This window comes from Budorcas taxicolor, chromosome 1, assembly GCF_023091745.1.
Source record: "Budorcas taxicolor isolate Tak-1 chromosome 1, Takin1.1, whole genome shotgun sequence".
In the NCBI taxonomy this organism is placed as follows: Eukaryota; Metazoa; Chordata; class Mammalia; order Artiodactyla; family Bovidae; genus Budorcas; species Budorcas taxicolor.
Genome location: NC_068910.1, coordinates 65,467,079 through 65,492,774, shown reverse-complemented (window position 1 = coordinate 65,492,774; position 25,696 = coordinate 65,467,079). Strand labels below are relative to the sequence as shown.

General features: G+C 45.8%; 1 protein-coding gene across 1 annotated transcript in view; it reads left to right on the top strand.

Annotated features, from left to right (window-relative positions):
• Positions 1–9,256: 9,256 nt before the first annotated feature.
• The window catches only part of CLIC6 (chloride intracellular channel 6), a 59,082-nt gene continuing 42,642 nt past the window's right edge, over positions 9,257–25,696 (top strand). Inside the window, exon 1 of the mRNA XM_052644511.1 lies at positions 9,257–10,579. Within this exon, the coding sequence (XP_052500471.1) occupies positions 9,257–10,579 (1,323 nt within the window). The remainder of the gene's footprint in view (positions 10,580–25,696) is intronic.

The window sequence follows — 25,696 nt, the reverse complement described above, 5'->3', positions numbered from 1 at the left end:
GGCCCACTTGACTTCACATTCCAGGATGTCTGGCTCTAGGTGAGTGATCACACCATCGTGATCATCTGGGTCGTGAAGATCTTTTTTGTACAGTTCTTCAATGTATTCTTGCCACCTCTTCTTAATATCTTCTGCTTCTGTTAGGTCCAGACCATTTCTGTCCTTTATCGAGCCCATCTTTGCATGAAATGTTCCCTTGGTATCTCTAATTTTCTTGAAGAGATCTCTAGTCTTTCCCATTCTGTTGTTTTCATCTATTTCTTTGCATTGGTCGCTGAGGAAGGCTTTCTTATCTATCTCTTCTTGCTATTCTTTGGAACTCTGCTTTCAGATGCTTATATCTTTGCTTTTCTCCTTTGCTTTTTGCTTCTCTTCCTTTCACAGCTATTTGTAAGCCCTCCCCAGGCAGCCATTTTGCTTTTTTGCATTTCTTTTCCATTGGGATGGTCTTGATCCCTATCTCCTGTACAATGTCACGAACCTCATTCCATAGTTCATCAGGCACTCTATCTATCAGATCTAGGCCCTTAAATCTATTTCTCACTTGCACTGTATAATCATAAGGGATTTGACTTAGGTCATACCTGAATGGTCTAGCAGTTTTCCCTACTTTCTTCAATTTCAGTCTGAATTTGGTAATAAGGAGTTCATGATCTGAGCCACAGTCAGCTCCTGGTCTTGTTTTTGTTGACTGTATAGAGCTTCTCCATCTTTGGCTGGAAAGAATATAAATAATCAATCTGATTTCTGTGTTGACCATCTGGTGATGTCCATGTGTAGGGTCTTCTCTTGTGTTATGGGAGGAGGGTGTTTGCTATGACCAGTGCATTTTCTTGGCAAAACTCACATGACTACTGGAAAAAGCATAGCTTTGAACAGATGGACCTTTGTCAGGAAAGTGATGCCTCTGCTTTTTAATACACTGAATCCAGTTCAGTTCCATGGTGTTTCACTCTATGACACCCCCCACTTTTGCTGCTGGGCAGTGACCACCTTCCAGAATTAAAGAGAACATTAAATGATTTAAAAATAATACCTGTGTGTAAAGAACTTTACAGTGGCAAAACGCAAAACATTCTATTTACAAGAGGGAGCTGGACGGAGCACTCTTTAAGGTCCTTTCAAGGTTTGTGTTCTAAGTGGTTGTGAGATCTTTACTGAGCGCTTGTTATATATATAGCATGTGCTTGGCCTTTAGAACACACCTGCCTGGAAAGTGGCAGGGAAAGTTTAAGTGCTATCCCTGGGGACGGGGGACCTCTTCCCCTCCAGCACCCTCAGCGCTGGGATCTATTCATTGTGTTTCTACGTTTGACTTCACTGACAAGGAGTCAGCTCCCTGCCATTCCTGCAAAACTAATTTTAAATGAACAGGAACTTTAATATTATTTCTGGCAACCACACCAGCAAAAAAATTATGAAAGAATTTGAAACCTACTTTAGACTTCAATAAAGAAAGTATAAAGAAGAGAAATTATAGGACCACAGAAATTTCTCGTTGATGCAGTTATGCCTTATATGGGCTTCCCTGGTGGATGAGACAGTAAAGAATCTGCCTGCAATGCTGGAAAGCTGGGTTCGATCCATGGATCAGGAAGCTCCCCTTGAGAAGGGAATGGCTAACCACTCCAGTATTCTTGCCTGGAGAATTCCATGGACAGAGGAGGCTGGCGGCTACAGTCCATGGGGCCACAAACAGTCAGACATGGCACACACATGTGCCTTATTTGCAATATGGGTAGTTGTAATATATAATAAATAGTTATATATAATTCATTTTTATTAAATTATTCTGCCTGAAATATTCACATATGGGGCCTTGCCTCAATATTATTGTGCTAATTCATAAGTAAATGTAATAAAATAAAGCAAAATATTTTTGTTGTTTTCCTCCCAATATTCACAGTCACCAGTTTGCTTTTAAGATTTTTGCTTGTTGTGCGCCACACATATAGAGGCTCTTTCTTTTCCTTCCTTCCTATTTCCCTTTCTTTCTCTCCTTCCTTCCTCTCTCTTTTCTTTCTTTCAACCACTAAGTCATTTTCTTGGCTCATTTGAAATAAAGGAGTAAACCTTATCAATACCTGATGCTCTACCCACTAGAAGCCAGTAGCACCCTCCTATCTATGACAACCAAAAAAATCTGTCCCAGACATTATCAAATGTCCCACGACAAAACTGCCCCCAGTTAAAACTCAGTGATCAAGATCAAGCTCTGTTTCTTCAGATCACATCCGTCACGACTGATTACAGGGTTCTGAAGTTCTGGAGACAGGAGATCACAAACGCAGGGTTCGAAAGAGTTAATAGAAATGCAAATTTCTAAAATAATGAAAGTGAAAGTGGCTCCAACGTGTCCAACTCTTTGCTACCCCATGGACTATCCATGGAATTCTCCAGGCCAGCATACAGGAGTGGTAGATCTTCCCGAACCCAGGGATCGAACCCAGGTCTCCCACATTGCAAGTGGATTCTTTACCAGCTGAGCCACCAGGGAAGCCCAAGAATCCTGGAGTGGGTAGCCTAAACCTTCTCCAGTGGATCTTCCTGACCCACTGAGAGGGTAACAGGCAGGAAGGCCAGGGGTCTCCAAAATGGAGGAAATAGGTTGCAAGTGTCAGATATTTTTATCTCTCTTAAGTGGCAGCAGGGAACAAACTAGCTACAGTTTTCCCTTCTCTATTCCAATTTAAAAGGAGGTTTCTCTTAAAATACTGTGTTGCCATAATGACACCTGGTTTCACCTGAAGTTAACTATTCTCAAACCTTGAGTTAACCAATGCATTTTTCTTATGGAAATGTTTGTTTTAAGCTATGTTAATGTACGATGCATTTACCCCAGACTCTGTCTTCAAGTCGGTTCCGCCTAATGGCTCAGAACCTACTTGACAAACCAGTATGTTATACTCAGACATTGTTCCTCTAACCTATGTAAACAAAACTATTTGTATAGTAATCTGCCCTTCTATAAGATTCAAGCTAATCATTTTATGGCCCGGGATGAATCATCTGGTGCCAAGATTATCCCAAAATGCATCTTATGGGTGAGGGGCCTGGTGCCATTCTGAGTTTTAAACATTCCTTTCTTTCTTTGACAGACTGCTAGTGACTATATAACATCCAGCTGAAGACTAGCAGGGTGGTACTCTTTCTGCCCCCTTCTGATGTCTATGTCAGAAGCTTTCTCTATCTCCTTTATACTTTAATAAAACTTTGTTACACAAAAGCTCTGAGTGATCAATCAAAATGCTAAGAGAAACTGTACAGATAGAGGCGGGAGATTTTGAACCGATTTTCGTTCTTAAATTCTAGTACTATCTCCATCTCTACCAAGATTGTTACTGCTCCTTCTGGTGTTAGAAGTAAAGGTGACAAGGAGGAGAGGTTCAAACTACAGTCACCAGGACCCAGAAGCTGGCTCAGCAGAAGGTTTCTGTACCTTTTCTCCCCTGCCCTTCCCCCTGGGCTGAACGTGTTTCTATCAAACATCCTTCCAGGTTATGAAATAACTTTGCAGCAAGACTTTCAGCAGGTGGTTTGTAATAAAAATAGGGGCGCTTCCCCCTCATCTCCCTCCCCTTCTTCCTTTGCTTCTCCTTGCTCTTCCTCTCCCCTTTTAAAATCTCTTATATTATCCAATAAGTATTTGCTCAGAATCTAGTTTGTTTTAAAAATAGTGCAAAATCACATGGAAAGAAAACAGAGGAAACTCCCACCAGTTAGAAAAGTTCAGGGTAAAAGTGAAAAGTGTTAGCTGCTCAGTCTTCTTTGACTCTTTGTGACCCAAGGACTGCAGCCCGCCAGGCCCCCGGTCCATGAAATTCTCCAGGCAAGAATACTGGAGTGGGTTGTCATTCCCTTCTCCAGGGGATCTTCCTGACCCAGAGATCAAACCCCAGTCTCCTGCACTGCAGGTGAATTCTTTGCTGTCTGAGCCACCAGGGAGGCCCTCAGACCAGGACACTTCCTGTGTGGGGGGTCGGGGGGATCCTCTTATCATCTTGGTGGAAAGAACAGACACAACCTGGGCCATCACGGGCTAAGTGGGATGAAGTATCATCCTAGATTTCCGTGGCTCTTCCTGCCCTGTAATACACGGTTCTGTCCACATGTGACAGCTCTATCTCCTGGGACAAGTAGAACAAGGAGACTGTAGTGTTAACAAGAATCAGCGCTGTGCTGAGTATCACACATACATCCTCTGATTTGAAGCTCACAATGACAATAATCCTCTTATGCCCACTGTTCTAGATGAAAAACATACCCAAGATCACACAGTTAACATGTGTTAAGGTGGAATTTAAGTCAGGCAAGGTGATCAGAGAACCCACCAGTTTCACATGACACAATTCGTGTTGGTTAGTGTGATGTTTTCACTGGCTTACAGGATGCTCTACCTGTGCTTAAATTCCTGCCTCCCAGGTGAGGACGATTTGGAGGCAATATCCTTCCTTTTTTTTTTTTTTTGGCTGGGCCACGTGACTTGATCAGGGTTGAATCCAGCCTGTCACAATGGAAGCGTGGAGTCTTAACCACTAGACCACCAGGGATATCCTGAGATACCCTTCTCTAAACTGAAATATGGAGAAGGAAATGGCAACCCACTCCAGTGTTCTTGCCTGGAGAATCCCATGGACAGAGAGCCTGGTGGGCTACAGTCCATGGGATCTCGCAGAGTCGGACACAACCGAGTGACTAACAACAACAACAACAAGCTGAAATATACCTCTCTAAGTGATGGGGCACAGCCAGGTTTGGGACCATTCTTAGGTGAGGAGGAGGAGTTGTCTGGGGAGAAGTCCACCCAAGGGGGACATCTTGTTTGGCCACAGTGTGGCCTCTGGCCTGAATGTTCTAGATACACCATCTTCCCAAGGGCTCTTCTGAAAGGAGCAGAGACCTGCTGGAGAAAGAGAGGGTCTCTGCGGAAATGAGTCTGCTCATTCTGAGAAAACAGTAAAAACACAAACCTTTATATCATTTATTTTAAGTCCTTGAGATTTTTTTTGTAATCCTTGAGTTACCCTGCTTTGTGTTTCCTCATAAAAGATGGTAGGAAAACTCTAAAATTACTAAAAATGGACTTAATTATCAGCACTTTTGCCTTTTCCCTCCCATCCCTGAATTCCTCTCCTCTGTTTAACCCTCCTTGGTATTTAAATAGCTAATCTGGTGCGGGCCAATGGAGTCAACACTGCGCAAATCTCTAAGTGACTTCACAGTGACCTTCACAACTCGATTTATTTGGCATTTCCTTTGTGTTCCTTTATACCAACTGATTGACCTTTGCTGGTAATTAAAAGTATTTACTGAAGGACTCACCAAAGTCAGTCGATAAGATTTTCTGTGTATAGCCTGTCTCATGTCATTAGCTTATCCCCCAAAGTATAAAACCAACTGGAAAAAGTGTATTTGAAAACTGGCTCAGACTGGGGACTTCCTTGGCACTCCAGGGGTTAAGACTCTGTGCTTCGAATACAAGGGGCAGAGAACTAAGGTGAGGGAAGGTCAGGGAACTAAGATCCCAAATGCCATGTGGCATGACCAAAAAAATTATATATATGTGTGTGTGTGTGTGTTTGTATACAGGTGGATATATGTGAAAGCATGCATGCAGTCACTAATTCAGCACTTATTTACTGAGTGCCTATTATGTGCCCAGCTTCACAGAACCACCATCCTGGTGGGGTGGGATGAAGGAGACAGATAATGAGTAAGCAGAATAGCTTATGTCACAAGGAGATAACTGCTATGGAGAAAAACAAGGCAGAAAAGGGTGACTGAGAGTAGAGCCTGTGTTTGAAAATAGACTGCTTATCCTTGTTCATTGCAGCTTTACTTATAATGGTCAAGATATGGAAACAACCTGAATGTTCTTTCTTGGGTGAATGGATAAAACAAATATGGTAGATACAGACAATGGAATGTTATTCAATCTTAAAAAAAAAAAAAGAGGAAAATCCTGCCATTTGTAACAATCTGGGTGAATCTGGAGGGCCTTATGCTAAGTAAGATAAGCCGGAAAAACAAAAAATAATTACTGCATAAGCTCACTGATAGGTAGAATCTAAAATAGTCATAGAAAGAGAATAGAATGGTGGTTATCAGGGACTGGGGTAAGGGGAAATTGGAAAGGTGTTGGTCACACGTTTCACTTATGCCAAAGATGAATAAGTTCTGAAGATCTAATGTACAACAATGTGACGATGGTAAGCAATATTGTATATTGCTAAGAGGGTAGGTCTTAAGGATTATTCCCACAAAAATAAAATTAAAACATAAAGTAAAATAAGTGCTTTGAGAAAACAGCTTGTGAAAGATCTCAAAAGGTAAAGAGTGATCACTGAGGATACAGGCAGCATCCTTGGCAGAGGGTTGCCCAGCAAGTTCCAGGAAATAGCAGAGAGGTTGGTGTGTTAGAAGCCGGTGAGGCCAGAAGAGATTCAGGTGCCTGGTTTTATGGAATCTCATACTTGATGTGCAAGGACTTGGCTTTTTCTTGGCATGAGACAGAAAGTCTTTGAAAGGTTTCAAGCATAAAAGTGGTGTGGTGGACTGGTGATTTCAAATGAGGATCAACTGACTGGAGAACAGACTATAGGAGGGTGACGGAAAAGCAGGAGAACCAGTTAGGAGGTGATGGCTGCCTGGACCAGTCTGGTAGCAATGAGGGTAGATTAAAGAGGTTGCATTCTGGATATACTTAAAAAAAATAGACATAATAGGATTTCCTGGCAGGTTGGATATGGCGGTGTGAGATACAGGAGCTAAGGTTTTTTTTATATGTTCATGTGTTTGTGTGTGCTTAGTCGCTCTGTGTGACCCCATGGACTGTGGCCCGCCAAGCTCCTCTGTCCATGAGATTCTCCAGGCAAGGACACTGGAGTGGGTTGCCATTCCATTCTTCAGGGGATCTTCCCAACCCAGGGTCTGAACTCAAGTCTTCAGCACTGCAGGCAGATTCTTGACCGTCTGAGCCACCAGGAAAGCCCTGTTCAAGTGTATATGTCTATATAAAACTCCAAAGGTATCTGGTTTGATTATTTTTTGTTGCTGTTGTTCCACTCCGAAGTTCTGATAACGGGAGGAAACTTCTCGGTCTTGTTCACTGCTGTATACTCAAAGTCTTGCTCTGGCTCCCTAGCACCCAGCCCCCAGGCCACCCCACCTCCTTCTTTCTCTCTAAAATAAAGTGTTTATTGTGGGTGAAAGTGAAGTCGCTCAGTCGTGTCCGACTCTTCGCGACCCCATGGACTGTAGCCTACCAGGCTCCTCCCTCCGTGGGATTTTCCAGGCAAGAGTACTGGAGTGGGTTGCCATTACCTTCTCCAGGGGATCTTCCCGACCCAGGGATAGAACCCGGGTCTCCCGCATTCCAGGCAGGCTCTTTAACCTCTGAGCCACCAGGGAAGCCAACTTGAGACTTTTGAGTTCAGTTTTATTTTTTTTTATTTTTATTTTTATTTTTTTAGTTTTTTATTTTTTTAATTTTAAAATCTTTAATTCTTACATGTGTTCCCAAACATGAACCCCCCTCCCACCTCCCTCCCCATAACATCTCTGTGGGTCATCCCCATGCACCAGCCCCAAGCATGCTGTATCCTGCGTCAGACATAGACTGGCGATTCAATTCTTACATGATAGTATACATGATAGAATGCCAGTTTTATTTGGGGCAAAGGGAAGACTGCAGCCCTGGAGACAGCACCTTAGTTAAATCTGAGAGACCGCTCCAAGGAGGCCGGAGGGGGAGTCAGGCTGTGAATAAGTTTGTAACAAAGGGACTAGGTAGTCTGAGCATCGAAGATCCGGTATCAAGTTCAGGAATTTAGCATTCTAAGCCTGGGAAGATGCAAGCCTCTGGGCTTACAGAATTCATTCCTTTCATATGCACCTCACTATCTGGGGCCAAATCCAGTTTCCTTGTTCTCCTTAAACAGCGGTAGATGGCTGCTTCTCGTATTCCCTCGCTCCTCAGCAATCACCATGGAGGGTGGTGGCATCCCCTGGATTGCAGTTTTGGGAGCCCTCAATCACATTTGGAGGCCAGAAGTCATTGATGGCTGTGACATTTCTTGTTTATTGACATGGCAGGAGATATCTTCATTTAACATGGGTAATGAGATAACAGAAAAATTTTCAAGAGCTCTGTTATTTTCTAGCTACCCTATTTTCAGCATTGAGCCTGTATTCATTTTAAAATGTGTGCTTTAGTCGTGCTCAGACTCTTTGCAACCCCATGGACTGTAGCCCGCCAGGCTCTTGGTCCATGGTATTCTCTAGGCAAGAATACTAGAGTGGATTGCTATTTCCTTCTCCAGGGGAATCTTCCCAAGCCAGGGATCCAACCCTGGTCTCTCACAGTCCATGAAGATTCTTTACCATCTGAACCACCAGAGCTAAAAATAATGCATTTTAAATTACAGAAAATCAAAGAAAGATACAGAATTATACGACTGATTACATGATACAGCTCCTCTTCCTTCTATATCGAGGCCCCTGGAACTTCTCAGTAGGCCCCGGCAGAAATTGGAAGGAAGGAGTGCCGCCTTGCCTTCCTTCTTCCAGGATGTATCCACCTTGCTCGTGGGCACTGAGGCATTTCAGGGGCGCCCGCAGTTGAGCAGCTGCTGAAGTTTAACACTTGACTCCTGGGAAAGTGGGGATTAGGTGTTTGGGCGTCTGGGGGTGATTTTAATGGCTCTGGAACTTGAAGCTGTTCCAGAAAGCTCCCAAGCTGCCGGCAGGATCAGGATCTTTTCACTGAAATCCACAAAGGCCGCAAGAAAGGCTGTCATTGGCCAGGCTCTCAGGCCACCCACGTCGGGGGAACCGAGGAGGATGCAAACCCCGCCCAAGTCCCAGGGGGGATGGAGGTGGCACTGGGCACTCCTGGTCAACCTCCGAACGCCGAGCGGCCCTCCCCAGCCGCGCACTGCACCCTCGCGGGCGCCTTTCCAGGGAACCAAGGTCGGAATTAGGGGTCCAGGTGGGAAGCAGACACGGAACCAGGGAGAAACAGGAGCAGTCAAAGAACCAGAGAGTTCAAGCTCGGGAGAAGGGGCGCGGCGTCTTGTGGCTAGAGGATTTCGCCCCGCGCGCCCAGCGCACCGCTCAGGCGCCGCCAGAGCCCGGAGCAGGGGGTCCTCTCCGAGGGGCTGCCACGGTCCCCCGCGCCGTGCCCTTCGCCTAGTGCCAGCCGGCTCCTCAGCAGAGTCCAGGAAGGGTCTCGGGTCCAAGACAGGGATCTACAGCCATGGCCGAGGTCGCGGAGCTGGAGGGGGGCGCCCCGCGTCCTCGGAGCCCGTCCGGGGGCTCGGCGCTTCAGGCAGAGAGGCGGGGCGAGCCGGAGGCCGCGGGCCCGAAGGCTCAGCGAGAGGAGGCTGGAGAGGGCCCCGCGGAGGCGCCGGGGGGCGAAGGGGCGGGCGCAGCCGCGACGGCCGCGGGGCCCGAGGGAGAAGGCCCGGGGCCGGCCGGAGGGCGAACGGGCGGGCTGGAACCGGGCTCCGGCGGGGGCGCGGGAGCCGAGACGCGGGGCGGGAGCGGGGCGCAGGGCCAGGCCGAGGCAGGGGAGGACGCCCGCGGGGGAGAGGGGCCGACGAGCGGCGCGGAGCCGGAGGAGGAGGCGAGCCCCGGGCCAGGTGCGCAGGGCGAGGAGCCGGGGGAGGCTCAGGGGGGGCGCGGGGACCCCGCTGCCCTGAACGCCAAGGAAGAAGCGGGGAGCGGGCCGAGGGAGCCGGCCGGCAGCGCGTCTGGGGCGCTCGTGGACGCCCCGGAGTCGGTGGGGGAAAGCGTGGTAGCTGAGGGGTCGATGGGGGCCCGCGTGGACGGCCCGGAGTCGGAGGGGAACAGCGTGGACGCCGAGGGGTTGGTGGGGGCCCGCGTGGACGGCCCGGAGCCGGTGGGGAACAGCGTGGACGCCGAGGGGTCGGTGGGGGCCCGCGTGGACGCCGAGGGGCCGGCGGGGGAGAGCGTGGACGCCGAGGATTCGGTGGCGGATAGCACAGATGTCGGGGGGCCAGCGGGGGCCAGCACGGATGTCGGGGTGCCGACGGCAGGAGCGCAGGGCGCGGAGGGTGAGCCCCGGGACGGAGGGGACCGCAGACCCCAGTCCGAGGCAGAGGCGATTGAGGCCCCAGCGGCGGAGAGTGTGGGGTCCACCCCCGGGGAGCTTGCGCGGGGGCCTCGGGGCTCAGCGGAGGAGACGGGCGACCCCGAGGGAGGGGAGTCGGGGCAAGCGTCCCCAGGGGACGCGAGGGCAGAGGCCGGTGAGGACGCGGACCAGGGTGGGCCCCCGGGGCAGGCGGAGGAGGCCGAAGAGGAGAGGCCGGAGCGGGGTCTCCCGGGGCCAAGCGAGGAGGCCACGGCCGGGGGCGAGGAGGAGGGCACCGCGGCTGGAGAGGCGATCCGGCCGGCGGAGGTCGGGGAGCCCCAGGCCGACCTGAGCAACCACCTGGCGGACGAGCGCAGCGCTGAACGCGGCGGCGGGGCAGTGCCCGAGAACGGCGGCCAGGAGGGCGGCGAGGCGTCCGAGGAGGGGGCCCCGGGGCAGGACCACGACATCACCCTCTTCGTGAAGGTAAACCTGGCTTCCCGCAACTCCCGGGACGCCCCCTCCCAGCACCCTCAGTGGTGTCTTTTCAGATCTGATCCCACAGGGACGCGCAGGGGTCATGCTCTCTGCGCCCGATGGTCACCGAGCCCTCTGTCCGCGAGAGCCAGGCAGGACAGCCTACGTTTCAACGAGAAGAGTTAAAGGAGCGTGGTTGTTAAGTCGCTCAGTCGTGTCCGACTCTTTGTGACCCCCATGGACTCTAGCCCTCCGGGGTCCTCTGTCCATGGAATGTCCCAGGGAAGACTCCTGGAATGGGTTGCTATTCTTCTCCAGGGGATCTTCCCCACCCAGGGATCGAACCCACGTCTCCTGCTTTGGCAGGCGGAATTTTTTTTTTTCCACCGAGTCGGGGAAATCCAAAGGAATGTGACGGGGAAGAATTGAGGGTTTGGAAACAAAGAGGTTGGGATGGGGGTGGTGGGAGGTAAGTCCAGCATCCCACTGGCCTTTGTCCTGAAAATCCTAACTGGCCCTTCTAGTCTGGAGATTCTCAAAGAACCTACAGAACAAAAGCAAAACCCTGACAAGCCCTATTGATGTTCCGAACAATTTCTGCCAAAGGAAACGCTAATACTTAAAGTGAAAAAAGGCCAACAGGTTGGTTGTTAAGTGAAGCTGTATACTAGGACTCAAAGCTCAGAGGCCCAGAGCTGGCCCAAATTTTTAACTCCCAAAACCTCTTTCATTTGGGGGGAATCAATAAAGTATGTTTGGGAGGAAAATGGAAGTTTATTTAAATAGGGTAACATTTATGGAACATTTTAGCTTTTTCTTAAAGAAGCATGCCATATGCTGATAACCATCGTCTGCTTCTTTGTCATATTTTCAGCCTTACTTCAAAGAGGCAAAGAGGACAAAGATTCTGTAGAGATACAAGTGAGGTAGTTTTGAGTTTAAATAGGGATTCCTATGAGGCATCACAAATAAGGACCAAGGTCCAGGAGCAGGTTTTTTGTTGAAAAAGCTCTTCCCAAAGACCTTTGGCCAGACTGGGAAAGCAGCAAATAATAAGGTCAAGAATGTGCATTGTATGTTAAGTCATAATCCTTGCAAAATATTTCCAGGCTTATAGAGGCCAGTTATGACCCAGCCTCTTTGACAGAAATGTAAGCAAATTTTAATAACTGGAAAAAAAAAAGGAAATAAGGAAAAAAAGTTCCCAACATGATTAAGATCAGAATTTCAAGAATTCTTTGAGTGGCAAGAGTTTGAGAAGAACGGGCTTGCTTTTCTTCACTGTGTTGTTCGGGGCAATTTTAAAGATGCTGAGACTTTTCAGATCATGTATTGGGACCTAATCTGAGGGTACAAACCCCAAGGAGGGTCCCTGGAGCACGAAGACTTCAGGGGAGTTAGGGGAGGGGGAACCTGAACACGGCGCTGCTGTGCGTGTTCTAGCTCCGCTCCTTGGTTTAAGAAATTTCCCCTGGCTCTGGTCTCTGGGCTATAGGATACCAGTCTCTCATTACAGCTTGGAAACAGTTTCCTAACTGGACTCTGCTTCCATCCTTGGTTTTCCCCAATCTAGTCCTTCGTCATAGCCAGTGAGCTAAGGAGGAAAAGACCTGATCTTTTTGTTTCCTAGTATAAAATTCTTCAGTTGTTTATGGCAGATAAATCCCCACTCCTTAGCCAGATCACGAGGCTCTCTGGGATGTGATTCCTGTCTCCTTGGCATTGCCTGGGTGCCCCCTCATCGCCCCCCCCCCCCCCCCTTGATACCACTGTGCCGCCAAGTTAAACTACTTACTGGTCCTTGGGAGAACCACATTCTTTTCTGCCTTGAAATTTTCCATGTGCTCTACCCAAATCAAGTTTCTTCCCCTTCATCCCTCTCGTCCTCCCTTGCCTGGCTATCTGCTTGTGTCCAAGGTTCCGCGTGGCCATCGTCTCCTCCAGGGAGGCTTTCCCAACCCTGATTTGGCTTGGGTACCCCCTGTCAAAACTCCACTCACACCACCCTCTGTATGCTGTCTCCAGTGTGGAGCACAGGTCTGGAAATGGATGATGTATGTGAACCGGTGACTGCCTATAGGAGGTGGTATATTGTAATGATCAGTAGCACAGACTTTAGAGCCAGTGAGCTGGGGCCAAATCCTGGCTTTGTTCTTTCTTGCTGTGTGACCTTGGGCAAGTTACTTAGCCTTTTTGTGCCTTCGTTGCTTATGGATAAAACAGAACAACCATAGTACTTACTCTATGAGGTTGTTGGGATTCAAGATAAGATTCTACTTAAAAGAAGCCTGGTATAAGTGTGAATTCTTGTTACATCTGCTAGTTCTGATCAACTTTCATTGATTTTTGCATGGGGATAGTCCCTTTTCCATTCCATCCCTGCCATTTTATTTTATTTTAGGGAAAATACCTCTATATACCCAATTACTTCCATTCTCTGGGGGAGAAGAATATTATGAAAAGTAAAAACAAGTTGTTTTCTCAGATTCTGCTTAGAGTGGTGTGTGTGGGCAGAGGCAAGGGGGCATGCCCTGAGTGGCTCAGCCATAGTGTTTGACTCCGATGATTGGCAGGGTGCTCAGTCCTTTTCCTTTTGTTAAAGTAACAAGTGGACCTCCAAACAGTGAAACTGGTTTTGAAGCAACTACTGCCTGATGCAACTTCTAAGGGTCACTTAGGATGTGTCCCATAGGATTGTTAAGGCATCTCACTTTCTTCTCATGCTTCTAACCATTGTCTTGAAAAACAGAAGAATCGCAAAGCAAAACTCAAGCAAAAGCCCTTTAGCCTATTTTATCTCTTGACTTTGTGATACTTGATGTAGAATCCTTAAATTAGTTCAGCATAGGATTTCTTTGCCAAATTTAACCATTCCTAAGCTCCTTATTTGGGCTGCACTTTATCTGGACGCTGTATTCCATAGTGGACATCTGACCGTCTAGGTTTTTTAAACATGTCAGGGGCCAGTGTATCTTGGTGTGTTTTTGATGCCATGACTGGAGTGTAAATTTCACAGAGCTGTTCTTTAAGGATAATACTGCAATGTTCCTCTAACTACCTAGCCTTCATGACAGCCTAGTAAACACAGTTTTTTTTCTTCTTTTTTTTAAACAAAGTTTTAAGTTAATTAGGTCTCATTCTGTTTGGGAAATGTTTTATATTTATTCCTATTTTTAAAATGTATAGGTGACAAATAAATGTATTGATTATCAGAAAGTAATGACATATGACACAGTAAAATGTAATAATAAGATGTGCTTCTAAATTTAGCTACCTGGTAGTTTATATTATCTATCTTGGTGAGAATTGTCATTCTATTACTTTGTCATTTTATTTTATTCTGTGCACATGCAAGAATGTATTCTTGGTTGTAAAAGAGCCATGAATGTATAAAGCAGTCCACTGGAAAGCCTCCTTGAATTATTGTATGGTAAATGAATTGCTGATCATGTAATTTTTAGTTTTGTTTTCTCAAAGAAGTGATAATTATTTATCAAATTATAGGGTAACCCTGCAATGTCTTTAGAAACAAAAAGTCTTCTCTTCGTTACAAAGGAAAGGATGACAACATAATAACACACCAACACAGTAAGAACAAATGACAAACAAGATACTAACACCATGGAGTAAAGTAAGGACTTTAGACACAAGGATTTAGTAGCTAAGGAAGTCTTGCTTACAGGTTTGGTTCTTCTAATACTTTCAGGCAGGGTCCAGGGGTGGGATAGGTCTTCCCAGGTGGCGCATTGCTGAAAGATCTGCCTGCCAATGCAGGAGATATGTGTTCGATCCCTGGTTGGGAAGATCCCCTGGAGAAGGAAACTCCAGTATTCTTGCCTGGAGAAGCCCATGGACAGAGGAGCCTGGCAGGCTACAGTCCATGGGATCGCAGAGAGTCGGACATGACTGAGCACACAGGCAGCAGGGGTGGAATAGTCTAAAAAATGGATTTCCTAGCAAATTTCACATGACTTAATTAAAAAAAGCTTAATGTATGTGACAAGTGACTAATCCTGGGCCAGAATCTAAGAATTTCTTAAACTATGTTTTGGACACCATACATTTAACCACTAATACACAGCTACTGCTGAGCTCGGAAACTTGTATTTGCCATTATATTTAGATTCTCCAGGGAGGTGAAACTGAGTGCAACAAAGTAGAACTCAAGTCATGGCCATTGAATAAGCATTATCTTCGAGAGATGCTGCCTCCCTAAATAGATAAGTAAATTAACTGAGTTGTCCTAACATTGTCACATTGAATAGGGGTTGGGAGTGGCGATGGGGTCTGTTGGGACCAACATCTGGTGGACTCTCTGTGCATCTTTCTCCAGGAGCAAGCAGGCTGAGACCTCTTCGGTTTGGTGTCCGAAGAGCTTAAAAGGGAGATGTTATTTCCATAACCAAATATGAGTTTTGTGTTCACAAGGGAAATGAGCAAAAATGCAGTTCTGTAACTTTAATTTTTCCCCCCAAATGACATTTTTTGGTCATTGTATTCTGAGTGTCTATGCCACTTGCTTACACATTTTGTGATTGTTCAGTTGCTCAGTTGTGTCCGATTCTTTGCAACCTGTGTACTGCAGCACGCCAGGCTTCCCTGTCCTTCACTATCTCCCAGAATTTGCTCAAACTCATGTCCATTGAGTCATCAATGGATGCCATCAACCATCCTGTCCTCTGTTGTCCCCTTTCACATTACGTTTGTGAAATCATACAAGGTTAGTTGGGGTGGGAACAGAGGTGCTTTGCTAACCTCTTACACACATGTGCACACACAACACAGCACATGCCCTTGAGTGAGATTCATGGGGTGTCCTCACCACCTGGCACAGCAGAGGGATTGTGGGAGGCCCTCCATCTGTTCAGTTCAGTTCAGTCGCTCAGTCGTGTCTGACTCTTTGTGACCCCATAGACCACAGTACACCAGGCCTCCCTGTCCATCACCAACTCCCAGAGCTTACTCAAACTCATGTCCATTGAGCTGGTGATGCCATCCAACCATCTCATCCTCTGTCATCCCCTTGTCTTCCCACCTTCAATCTTTCCCAGCATCAGGGTCTTTTCAAATGAGTCAGTTCTTTGCATCAGGTGGCCAAAGTATTGGAGTTTCAGCTTCAGCATCAGTCCTTCCAATGAATATTCAGGGCTGATTTCCTTTACGATGGACTGGTTGGATCTCCTTACAGTCCAAGGGACTCTCCAACACCACAGTTCAAAAGCATCAGTTCTTTGGTGCTCAGCTTTCTTCTTGGTAATGGAAAGTAAATAAGTCAGATGGATGGATGATTGGTTCAAGGTGCCTTGCTGGATTCGAGCTCTGTTCCCCACTGCTCAGTCCAGGGTCCCTTGCTCAAGGGCCAGAGTCAGTCTTTTCCATGAAGGCACTATAGTCTGGCACATAATAGTCACCTGGGGAGGAAGGGAAAGTGGGATCCGGTTGAGTGGGGGCTATACAAGCATGTACAGAGGACCTGCATGTAGAGTGGTCTCTAAAGAGTTACGGACTTAACTGTATTTGAGGAGACACAGAGAGTGGGACCCTTGGATAATCCCTAGCACAGATTCTTCAAGATTTTCTAAAATAGGCTCGCTTTGCCCTAACCATTCTCTGAGCTCCTGTGATATTCAGCCAAGAAAAGTTTTCTCTGAGAATCAGGGAGGTGGTTATTTAAATCTCCTAAGCTTCTCTTTTTCCATCATTAATTTTCTCTGCTCTTTTTCTGACAGAGTGCTGATTTATACAGTGGGCTCTGTATCTGGGCAGAGTTGGGGGGAGATATTTTCTAAAATATTTCAACTTGTATTTTACTATTTACTTCAGTTTTATTTCACAAGTGGAACAAATGAAATTTTTTTAAGAGTTAAAATTGTGAGGTTAAAGATATTTATGCACAATTCAGTCATTCATGGAATCTATGAGGTTCTTTTGTTAAATGTATCTTTTTAAAGAAAAGGTAATACACTAGGAAAATAAAAACATAAATATAAAAAGGTACAGTATGATCGAAAATGTTTTCTTCCACCCCTGAGGCTCAGTCTCTCCACTTTCTCTCTAGAGATATTCTGCAAATATTCAAGCATATATGTGAATATCTTCGCTGCATTGGTTACTGAGTGCTGTGTGACATATGACCCTAAGACTTAACACTGTAAAACAACAAATGTTTACTATTCAAGGTTTCTGTGTGTCAGAAGCTTGAGAGTGGCTTAAGCTGGGTAGTTCTCCTTCATGAGGTTGTAGCCAGGATGTTGGCCAAGGCCCTGGTCTCATCTGAAGGACTGATTGGGGCTGGAGGATCCACTTCTGTGGGGTTGGTTGACTCCTGTCAGTTGTGAAGAGGTTCACTTGTCCATCACCTGGACTCTCCACAGTGCTGCTTTAGTGTCCTTGTCACATTTTGGCTCTGCCCAGAGCACGGATCCAAGACAGGAAGCCTTTCATGACATTGTGTCAGAAGCCAGTGCAGGAGATGAAACAGATGCGAGTTCAGTCCTTGGGTCGGGAAGATCCCCTGGAGATGGGAATGGCAACCCACTCTGGTATTCTTGCCTGGGAAAATCCCATGGACAGAGGATCCTGGCACGCTACAGTCCAGGGGGCCACAGAGAGCTGGACATGGCTGACTGACTGAGCACAGCAACTGAGAAATCACACGCTGTAATTTCTGTCTTATACTGTAGTCTAAGTCTAGCCTTCAAGGAGAGTGGAATTCAACTTTACCTTTTATTATTTATTTACTTGTTTTTTAGAAGATATTTTTTTGCTCACATCGCATGTGGGATCTTAGTTCCCCAACCAGGGGTCAAACCCACACCCCCTTCATTGGAAGCACAGAGTCTTGACTGCTGGACCACCAGGAAGTACCTCAACTCCACTTTTTAAAGAGAAGGCCAAAGATGTTTTTAAAATATTTTAAAATACCACACCTTTTTTTTTTTTTTCCATAAAAAGTTCAGTTCAGTCACTCAGTCATGTCCAATTCATTGTGACCCCCATGGACCGCAGCACGCCAGGCCTCCCTGTCCATCACCAACTCCCGGAGTTTACTCAAACTCATGTCCATTGAGTTAGTGATGCCATCCAACCATCTCATCCTCTGCCGTCCCCTTCTCCTCCTGTCCTCAACCTTTCCAAGTATCAGAGTCTTTTCAAATGAGTCAATTCTTTGCATCAGGTGGCCAAACGATTGGAGTTTCAGCTTTAGCATCAGTCCTTCCAGTGAATATTCAGGACTGATTTCCTTTAGGATGGACTGATTGGATCTCCTTGCAGTCCAAGGGACTCTCAAGAATCTTCTCCAACACCACAGTTCAAAAGCATCAGTTCTTTGGCACTCAGCTTTCTTTATAGTCCAGCTCTCACATCCATACATGACCACTGGAAAAGCCGTAGCCTTGACTAGACTGATCTTTGTTGGCAAAATAATGTCTCTGCTTTTTAATATGCTGTCTAGGTTGCTTATAACTTTTCTTCCAAGGAGCAAGTGTCTTTTAATTTTATGGCTGCAGTCAGCATCTGCAGTGATTTTGGAGCCCCAAAATATAAAGTCAGTCACTGTTTCCCTATCTATTTGCCATGAAGTGATGGGACCAGATGCCATGAAAGGTAGTACACTGGAAATACATTTGGTTGCATCTTGCTGTCTTTACTTAACATTGTGTCTTGTAAATCATTCCCCATTGGTGCCTGTAGCTCCCTCACATTCTTGTTAACATTTTGCATTTTTCTCATAGTGGGTGTATTCTACTATCAGTTTGCCACTGTTGGATATTTAGGTAGTTTCCCCTTTCTCATGTGATAAGCAGTGCTGTAGTGAAAATCTATCCAAAGATGTATAATCATATATGGAAACTAAACCCTTGGGAATGATATTGCTAAGAGGAAGGATGTGCGTATTTAAGATTCTGATAACTTATTAAATTTGCTCTCCAAAGAGGTTATGCCAAACAGTGCTCCCCTGACCCTCCATGAATGCTGTGTCTGCTTCCCCATCTTTGCCTGTTCAGTGTGTTCCCTAACATTTTGAATCTGAGAAGTGGAAAAATGAGATCCATTGTCGTTTAATGCACATTTCTCTTAGTATACATGAGACTGAGTTTAATTTTACACATTTAAAAACCATTAGTATCTATTTTTCTGTTATCTATCCTTTGTTGTTTATGTCCTTTGCTCATTTTTCAAATTGCCTTTTGGTCTTGTTCTTCCTGATTTTTATATTAAGGAAGTTAGACCCCTGTCTGTTTTGACTATTTGTACTGGAGTAATTTATCTTTTTTGCTTTAGTAATTTCTTGTAATGGATACTTGGGAAAACAAAGGATCGGCTGTGACAGCACTCTTAGAAACTTCATTTCCTGAAATATTTAAATGCTCTGTTCTGCTTTTTATTTTCTAACTTCTTAAGTCCTGAAGGATTAGGTATTTCAAATCTTGCCTTTCTCCCTTCCTTTTTAATTAGTAGGTTACATTTTATCAAGCACACATCCTTTCAGGATCAAACTCTTGCCTACATTGTTAGGATTCCTGTTCAAACAAAGTTTAAAATGTATAGATAGCAGCATCATTTCACACCCACACTGCTCCACCTGAAAATGTAAAGATATATCCCTTTGCTCTTGCCATCTCCTGAAATGAATTCATGACAGATAATTATCTGTGGTGAAGTACTGTTTCTAAGATTGTGCCTCCTAGCCAGATGTTCTTTTTTGGATTCCATCTGTTGAAAGAATTGACCACAATGTAGAGATGGATGACAAATCCTGTTTGCAGAGGACCAGGGAATTGGGAGGCCTGCCTGTGGCTTATGTCAGATGAGAGAGAGGCTGGAAATACACAAATACCAAAGATTGTTTGAAAAGATAATTTTGAAGCTTCTGGAAGTGTAGCTCTGTGAAGAAATGCAGACCATGTGGGCACATACTTCCTCAGTCTTCAAGGGAAGTCTGATCTTAAATATGCCTGCATGATCATGAGATTAAAAATATTCTCCATTTTTTGAAGGGGTTTTGGGGGATACACAGACATGTATGGCTGAGTCCCTTCGCTGTTCACCTGAAACTACCACAACATGTTAATTGACTATTCCCTAATACGAAATAAAAAGTTGAAAGCCAGGAAGAAAACCAAAAATTCTCCATTTTTACTAGTTTTATGGGCTCTATTTCAACTCTTTCTCTGTCCTTCTGTAGTTGGGCATCTGTGTGAAAGCTGAATCTTGATGTAGGGCAACAGAAAAGCTGCTTTTCAGTCTTTCTAACTACCAAGTGGTATTTTGGACCCAAGTAAAGAGCCAACTCGAAAGACCCTGATGCCGGGAAAGATTGAAAGCAAAAGGAGAGGAGGGCTGCAGAGGATGAGATGGTCGGGTGACATCACGGACTCAATGGACGTGAGTTTGAGCAGACTCCGGGATATGGTGAAGGACGGGGAAGCCTGGCGTGCTGCAGTCCATGGGGTCGTAGAGTTGGACACGACTTAGTGACTGCTCGACAACAAGAAGCCTATTTAAAGCTGAGTAAGGAGTACACACCATGTAACACTGAGGCCAGTGTTGATGAACACAGAACCTGCTCTTTTGGAGCCTGCAGCCTCAGAGGGTGATCTGAGGGGGAATAACTTCAATGTTTTATGAGGCAGGAGAGCACTGGGGCCGGAGTTAGCTGGGACAGGTGGGATGAGCAGGATGGTAGGCTGGGCGACGGCCAACAGAAAGGAGACGTGTGGTCTCTAGGTCTCAAACAGTGAGGGCTCCGCCCTTGTGTTGAAAAGTAAGTGAAAGTCGCTCAGTTGTGTCCGACTCGTTTCGACCTCATGGAGTGTAGCGCCAGGCTCCTCTGTCCATGGGATTGTCCAGGCAAGAATTGCTGGAGTGGGTAGCCATGCCCTTCTCCAGGGGATCTTCCCGACCCAGGGATTGAACCTCGGTCTCCTGCATTGCAGAAGGTTTCTTGACTGTCTCAGGCACCAGTTGTGCTCAGTGGATGGATGGATGACAAACATGGCTGTTACATCATGTGGAAGAAATTGGGTGGGCCACTTCGTATGCCCTTTACAAAATACTTATTTATCTACTTATTTTGGCTGCACTGGGCCTTAGCCATGGCCCAAGAGAGCCCCTCCCTGCCGCCCGTGGCATGTGAACTTCTTAGGTGTGGCAGGCATGTGGGATCTTGTTTCCCAGCCAGGGGCTGAACCTCGGCGCCCCCTGCATTGGGAGCGTGGAGCCCCACCCACTGGACCACCAGGGAAGTCCCCATAGGCCCTTTTTATAGTCACTTCTTTGTCATGTCTAAGAGGCAGCCATTTATTCTTATCCAGGAGAAGCAGTATGTGCTGGTTAAGGAGCTACTAGCTTCAATGCCCCCTTTTCACTTAGAGTGTGCAAGTTTAGAGCTGTTCTGGGAAGCCAGAGATGGGTTCCCTTTTTTGAACCTGCGGGACTCTGCCTGTGGCCCGTGAGGCTCTTGGCGATCCAGTAGGAAGACCCTCGCTGTGCACCCCTAGCTGCCCACCCCAGTTCCCCAGTCCACCTCCAACCACCGTGCACTGTGGGGATGAGAAATCAGGACAGGGAGGCACCCTGGGTAGGGCGCACCAGGGAGTCGGATGGGGCCCTTAGGACAATGGCCACAGGCGTGGCCAAGACACCCAGCGCAGCTCAGCTGCCATGTGCTGTGAAGGTCACCCAGCATGAAGGTGCGATTGGAGAGCCAGAGACTTCAGGCTTTCTCCCTAAATGATGACAGTTAACACTTTGTTTTCTCGGTTCCTTTGGTGTCAGGTCCTCGGATGCAGTGGATTCAAAGAATCTTTGAAAGCCTTTACCTCTCCTCTACTCTGTCCCTTTCGTTTGAACTTCATCCAGGCTGGATGCCTTCAACTCTCTTCCCATAAATTACCCGACAAGATGAAGTTTGGGTTGCACTCAGTGGCTTTTTGGTGTCATTTAACTCTCTGAGCAGAGAATTCCATGCTTAAGAAAACTTAGAGGTCTGGAGTAGGAAATGGCAACCCACTGCAGTATTCTTGCCTGGAAAATTCCATGGACTGAGGAGCCCGGTGGGCTATAGTCGTCCATGGGGTGGCAAATGGTTGGACACAACTAAGTGACTGAGTGCATGCGCGTGCATGCACACGTACACATACCTGTCTCTGTGTTAGACATCTACTCTCTTCATCAAAACTTGGCTGAGAGAACCCTTTGTATCCTGCAAGTAGAGTGCTTTTATTTGTCTTTCATCACATTATTCAAAAAGAGTTGGAGGTTTTGTTTTCTTTCCCCTAGTTGCTTGCCATTTAGTTACTTTGTGTGTGTATAGACATATTTGTGAGAAAGTTTGACAATATAAAAAGTTTGTTTGGTCAGTCATACGATGTTCTGTCCACTGCCTTTTAAATTTTTTTTAACTGAAAGAATTGAGCCTTTATTGTAATATTCTCCACTTGAAATTACTTGGTTTAAAAAAATGACAGTGAATGTATTCCTGCATACTTTTTAGTGCTAATTAATCACCTGTGATACATATTTCTAACCCTTAATCTTAATCTCTCTCCTTTATTGTGTGGGTGTTTTTTTTTTTTTTTTCTTTTGGACTCTCATGGAAAAATGTATTTCTAAAATTCGTATCACCTTTGGACATCAGGGAGAAAGCATTCTTTTTTACCATTTGAATAAAGGTCACCTTTGCTTTCCCTGGGGAAAAAAAAAGGGAAACTTAGAGGTACTGACACATCAGAAACGGAGGAGGATGATTTTTGGTTAATGTCATTTTAACCAGTATATTATGGTTCTTTGGATTGTAAGCAGCAACAAGAAAGGAAGGTTGGTCTGTCACTCTCCAGCTCGTGAGACTTGCTGTAGAAAGTAGTACAGGTACAGTGCCCTGCTCATCACTGGATAATAGGAAACAGCAACATTGCTTTTATGCCCTGCTAAAAATTTTTTTAAAAATTGGTTCAAGTTAGTAAAGGCTTGGACTTCCCTAGTGGCTCAGATGGTAAAAGTGTCTGCCTCCAATGCTGGAGACCCGGGTTCAATCCCTGGGTCGGGAAGATCCCGTGGAGAAGGAAATGGCAACCTACTCTGGAACTCTTGCCTGGAAAATCCCATGGACAGGGGTGCCTGGTGGGCTACAGTCCATGGGGTCACAGGGGTCTGACATGATTGAGCAACTTCAGTAAAGACCTGAATCTATAAGTAAGTAGTTTGAGTATTTCAGCACACTCTGAAATCAGATAGGGTGGTGAATTCAAGATGGCTCCAAATTCTTTGAGCCTCCTCCTGGACATCCCATCAGACCCTTGGGAAGTGGGCTCTGATTCTCCTCCTTCTGAATGTGGCCTGACCTTGGTGACTACTTGGTAACCAAGAAAATACGATGGGAGTGATGCTGTGTGGCTCTCACTTCAAAAGGCCATGCAGCTTCCGCCTTGTCCACTGACCAACCCCCCACCCCCACCCCCACCCCCCCACCGCAAGGCCAGCACACTGGTGGCTGCCTGTAGGTGCTTCACTTGACAGTCCCAGCTGAGGACGGCCTTCTGGCCATTCCGCCAAAACACCTGACAGGTGTGTGATGCTGTCATGGACCTGGTTCACCAGCTGAACACCACTGAGTGACCTGGTCAATGTCACATGAAACAGAAGCATCATTCAGGCAAGCCTTCCCCAAATTCCTGACTCACCAAATCATGATATATAATAAAACAGACAACTGAGGCTGTTAAACCCTCAATAAACCCAAGTAAGATGGTAGGTGTTGCAAGAGGGCGTCAGAGGGGAGACACACTGAAACCATACTCACAGAAAACTAGTCGATCTAATCACACTAGGACCACAGCCTTGTCTAACTCAGTGAAACTAAGCCATGCCTCTGGGGCCACCCAAGACGGGCGGGTCATGGTGGAGAGGTCGGACAGAAACCACTTCAGCATTCTTGCCTTGAGAACCCCATGAACAGTATGAAAAGGCAAAATGATAGGATACTGAAAGAGGAACTCCCCAGGTCATTAGGTGCCCAAATGCTACTGGAGGTCAGTGGAGAAATAACTCCAGAAAGAATGAAGGGATGGAGCCAAAGCAAAAATAATACCCAGCTGTGGATGTGACTGGTAATAGAAGCAAGATCCGATGCTGTAAAAGAGCAATATTGCATAGGAACCTGGAATGTCAGGTCCATGAATCAAGGCAAATTGGAAGCGGTCAAACAAGAGATGGCAAGAGTGAATGTCGATATTCTAGGAATCAGCAAACTAAAATGGACTGGAATGGGTGAATTTAACTCAGATGACCATTATATCTACTCATGCGGGCAAGAATCCCTCAAAAGAAATGGAGTAGCCATCATGGTCAAAAAAATAGTCCAAAATGCAGTACTTGGCTGCAATCTTAAAAACGACAGAACGATCTCTGTTTGTCTCCAAGGCAAACCATTCAGTGTCACAGTAATCCGTGTCTATGCCCCAATCAGTAACAGAGAAGAAGCTGAAGTTGAATGGTTCTATGAAGACCTACAAGATCTTTTAGAACTAAACCCAAAAAAGATGTCCTTTTCATTATAGGGGACTGGAATGCAAAAGTAGGAAGTCAAGAAACACCTGGAGTAACAGGCAAATTTGGCCTTGGAATGTGGAATGAAGCAGGGCAAAGACTAATAGAGTTTTGCCAAGAAAATGCACTGGTCATAGCAAACACCCTCTTCCAAAAACACAAGAGAAGACTCTACACATGAACATCACCAAATGGTCAACACCAAAATCAGATTGATTATATTCTTTGCAGCCAAAGATGGAGAAGCTCTATACAGTCAACAAAAACAAGACCAGGAGCTGACTGTGGCTCAGATCATGAGCTCCTTATTGCCAAATTCAGACTTGTAGGGAAAACCACTAGACCATTCAGGTATGACCTAAGTCAAATCCCTTATGATTATACAGTGGAAGTGAGGAATAGATTTAAGTGCCTAGATCTGATAGACAGAGTGCCTGATGAAGAACTATGGAAGGAGGTTCGTGACATTGTATAGGAGACAGGGATCAAGACCATCCCCATGGAAAAGAAATGCAAAAAAGCAAAATGGCTGTCTGGGGAGGCCTTACAAATAGCTGTGAAAAGAAGAGAAGCAAAAAGCAAAGGAGAAAAGGAAAGATATAAGCATCTGAAAGCAGAGTTCCAAAGAATAGCAAGAAGAGATAAGAAAGCCTTCCTCGGCAATCAGTGCAAAGAAATAGAGGAAAAGAACAGAATGGGAAAGACTAGAGACATCTTCAAGAAAATTAGAGATACCAAGGGAAAATTTCATGCAAAGATGGACTCGATAAAGGACAGAAATGGTATGGACCTAACAGAAGCAGAAAATATTAAGAAGAGGTGGCAAGAATACACGGAAGAACTGTACAAAAAAGATCTTCACGACCCAGATAATCACAATGGTGTGATCACTCACCTAGAGCCAGACATCCTGGAATGTGAAGTCAAGTGGGCCTTAGAAAGCATCACTACGAACAAAGCTAGTGGAGGTGATGGAATTCCAGTTGAGCCATTTCAAATCCTGAAAGGTGATGCTGTGAAAGTGCTGCACTCAATATGCCAGCAAATTTGGAAAACTCAGCAGTGGCCACAGGACTGGAAAAGGTCAGTTTTCATTCCAATCCCAAAGAAAGGCAACCCCAAAGAATGCTCAAACTACTGAACAATTGCACTTATCTCACATGCTAGTAAAGTAATGCTCAAAATTCTCCAAGCCAGGCTTCAGCAATATGTGACCCATGAACTTCCAGATGTGCAAGCTGGTTTTAGAAAGGCAGAGGAACCAGAAATCAAATTGCCAGCATCTGCTGTATCATGGAAAAAGCAAGAGAGTTCCAGAAAAATTTTTCTGCTTTATTGACTATGCTAAAGCCTTTGACTGTGTGGATCACAACAAACTGTGCAAAATACTGAAAGAGATGGGAATACCAGACCACCTGACCTGCCTCTTGAGAAATTTGTATGCAAGTCAGCAAGCAACAGTTAGAACTGGACCTGGAACAACAGACTGGTTCCAAATAGGAAAAGGAATACGTCAAGGCTGTATATTGTCACCCTGCTTATTTAACTTCTATGCAGAGTACATCATGAGAAACG